General features: G+C 39.3%; 1 protein-coding gene across 1 annotated transcript in view; it reads left to right on the plus strand.

Annotated features, from left to right (window-relative positions):
• The window catches only part of TNKS (tankyrase), a gene marked incomplete at its 5' end in the record, with an annotated part of 142,870 nt that overhangs the window by 101,358 nt on the left and 37,884 nt on the right, over nucleotides 1–3,628 (plus strand). Inside the window, 2 exons of the mRNA XM_035890405.1 lie at nucleotides 277–463; nucleotides 2,479–2,600. Coding sequence (XP_035746298.1) covers nucleotides 277–463; nucleotides 2,479–2,600 — 309 coding nt within the window. The remainder of the gene's footprint in view (nucleotides 1–276; nucleotides 464–2,478; nucleotides 2,601–3,628) is intronic.

Genomic DNA, 3,628 nt, shown 5'->3' on the forward strand with positions numbered 1-3,628 from the left:
CCCCTCCACCTAATTTCTTTGGACAGAGAGTAGAGTTTCATTTATTTGAATTTTTCTGTCAAAAAATTTGTTCTACTAAAAAACTAGCTCATTCAAATTTTTTTTTGAGGATTCAACAGTGGGTTTGTATATACGGGTATTTTTATAATTAATATTTTGTATATGTGTTCATATATGAAAGACGGGAACCAGTTTTTATAGTGAAATGAAAATCGATAAGCTTTTAGTTGTTGAAGATGATTTCTTAATAATAGAAGGCTTTCTTTGCTGTGCTAGCATGGTGCCTGTGTGAATGCTATGGACCTCTGGCAATTTACCCCCTTGCACGAGGCTGCTTCCAAGAACCGCGTGGAGGTCTGCTCCCTCCTGCTGAGTCATGGTGCGGATCCCACGTTAGTCAACTGCCACGGCAAGAGTGCGGTCGATATGGCTCCAACGCCTGAGCTAAGGGAGAGACTGACCTGTAAGTGTCTTCAGACTGCAAACAGTTGTCGGTGGGTGTAAAGGGGTGCTTTCCCTTCAAGCCAGCTTCCTCATACTTCACAAGTAGATGCAGAGCAGCAGAGGAACTGCAGCTGTGCCTCTCACTTTGAAGTACGCAGGTACCTCTAATACACTGCTCAAGATATTGCCTGATTTTCTTAGATTTAAAATGTTAAAGGCACTGTTGAATCAGTGATCATGGGGGGGGTTTATGCTTATTAAGTCACATATCAAGGCTCTGTATCACACTTAAAAGAGTAACTTCCAGAAGGTAGGTACCTGTGGTGTGCAAACTTGAAGATGGAAATTCCAGAACCTTCTTTTGTAGTCTTTGCAATCCTTATGCTGTTTACAAAACAGTGTTTCAGCTCTAATTTGAATTTGTCTGCCTTTGTTTGCCCTTCTCTGGGGATTTGTTTTCTCATTGTTAAAAACTGTAAAAGATAATTAAATAAGACAAGTATAGAAACAAATAATTACAAAGTTACAGAAAACTCCTCGAGATTCTGAACTCCATTATAAATAAGCCTTTGGTTTTGTCTGTCACCTTTCCAGTATAGCAGAAGCCCCCTGACACACTAAGAATGTGATCCTGCACTACTCACAATTGCAGATAGTCAGGTGGTTGTCTGTCACTGTTCTGTACACGTGAAGGTGGTGAGCTCGTGTCCAGCAGAAAACTTGGCTCTAGGAGAAAAGAGGAAGGTGTTAATATCTTTTAGCTACTTCTCTACTCTCTATTCTGAGCTAACTTGAGAGATGCTTCTGGCTTTGAGGCAGGTTAATTTACCGTTTGTTTAAATTAGCAAGCAAAAAATAAAAATCTATTTAAACTTTTTTTTTTATTCCTGTATTTATAGTTCCTTGAGAGGGGTGGGGAAAGATTCATGTTCGTTAATATTACTGAAATGTGTACGCAAATGTGAGCATTATGCCAAATTTGACAGTACCGTGATGGGACAATCCTGTATTTGCATACCCAAAATAACATCTTTAGTAAACTACTTCAAGGAAAATACTACATTATTTGTTAATTCAAGATTTATTTGTATTTGTGCTTTGAGTACTGCTTTGTTTACAAAGAAATTTGAATGCTATTTGAAATGAAAACTTAAAAGTTATTATACTTATTTTTATTTCTAAGTCCACAAATGCACTGGATGTTAAAACAAGGGTGGGAGAAGAAAGCCCCTCTTAACAAGCTTAGCACTGATATTTTTACTGAGATAGTTGAGCTTTTTTTTTTTCCTTCTCCCTAGTTCCCAGGTTCAGACATCATTCTTGCTAACCTACCTTTCATTTGTACATTTAAGAGAAACACTGTTAGTCCTTTTCAAATTCAAAATTATTTAAAACTAAAATGAACTAATTGCTGAACTGAACAAGATGTGACACTGAAAATATCAAAATTACCTCTTCGCACTTGCAGAGATATAGCTGGTATCAGACCCTGTTTCATCTTTGTAGCAGACTGGCTTCAAATGATTAGCCAGTTAGCTTTCTTTAAGACCAATAGTTTAATATTTTCTATTTAAATTTTATATACATGGATATTATTTTATATCTGTACTATTTTATATAAATTGTATATATTTATTCAGGCTCTACCTTGTATTATTTGTAGTTGTAAATACAATAAGGTTTTTGAAAGGCAACTGTAATGCTTTTTTCTGAAGAGCAGGCAATAGCATTATGCTCACTTGAACACATGCATAGGTAATTCAGAGATCACATGCATTTCATATCAAGTGGGTGGAGGGTAAGAGGGAGAAAATCTGTAAGGATTTTACTCAAGGAATCACTTCCCTTCTCCTTTAGAATGTCCCTTTGGTTTCAGTGAACCATGTTTCATGTTCTGTGTCCCGGGTCAGCTACTACTGAAGATGTACAGAAATACTCCTATTTCCTCTTAATTGAGCATAGCTACCTTTCACCAATAATGTTTGTAAATGTGACACGTTGTGGAATATTAAATGCATCTTTTTCCTCTAACAGATGAATTCAAAGGACACTCTTTACTGCAAGCAGCCAGAGAGGCAGACCTAGCCAAAGTGAAAAAGACGCTTGCTTTGGAGATCATTAATTTTAAGCAGCCACAGTCGCATGAGACTGCACTGGTGAGATAATACAGTCAATCCATTTGTTTTATGATAAATGAGGAGCTTTATTTCTACAATATGAAAATATATTCATCATCTGAGATTGACGATTTGCTATCAGACACTTTATATATTAAAATCAAATCACCATTATAGAAAAAACACCATATAATTCTTTATCACTTTTTTTTTCTTCCTGGTAGATTACAGAAGCCCTCCAGCCACTCCTCACCTGTTCATTTTTCACTTCTCTTTTGCTTTTTTCCCCATCACCCTCTTTTTTTGTTGGTCAGTTTCTGTCTTTTTTCTGGGGTTAAATTCTATTCCAGTGGCCTAGTGCTTCCTTAATGTTTTATGTGGGCAAACTTGATTACAAATCTTCTTCATAGGGTACGTAAAATTGTATGTTAGGTGTATATCACAGGGTCTTACAGGATTGGGATAGTACTGGCAATACCACATCAGCTATGGAAACAGGGGTCTTTCAAACTTCCTGGCACTATCCTGCTCTTATTTTATTGTTTGAAGAAGCAGTGGAGGCAAAGAACACATCCAGTATCCAGTGGGAGACGCAGCCTCCCACAGCATTCTCCTAGAGAAGCTGGCAGTTCATGGCCTAGACAGGCGTACTCTTTGCTGGGTAAAAAAATGGCTGGATGGCCAAGCCCAGAGAGTCGTGGTGAATGAAGTTAAATCCAGTTGGTGGCCGGTCACAAGCGGTGTCCCCCAGGGCTCAGTTCTAGGGCTGGTCTTGTTTAGTATCTTTATCAATGACCTGGACGAGGGGATTAAGTGTGCCCTCAGTAAGTTTGCAGATTATACCAAACTGTTGTGGGAGTGTCGACCTGCTCGAGGGGAGGAGGGCTCTGCAGAGGGACCTGGACAGGCTGGATCGATGGGCTGAGGCCAACTGTATGAGGTTCAACAAGGCCAAGTGCCGGGTCCTGCACTTGGGTCAGAACAACCCCATGCAACGCTACAGGCTTGGGGAAGAGTGCCTGGAAAGGTGCCTGGTGGGAAAAGACCTGGGGGTACTGGCTGAGAGC

This window comes from Egretta garzetta, unplaced genomic scaffold, assembly GCF_000687185.1.
Source record: "Egretta garzetta isolate BGI_Z169 unplaced genomic scaffold, ASM68718v1 scaffold32, whole genome shotgun sequence".
NCBI classification, from domain to species: Eukaryota; Metazoa; Chordata; class Aves; order Pelecaniformes; family Ardeidae; genus Egretta; species Egretta garzetta.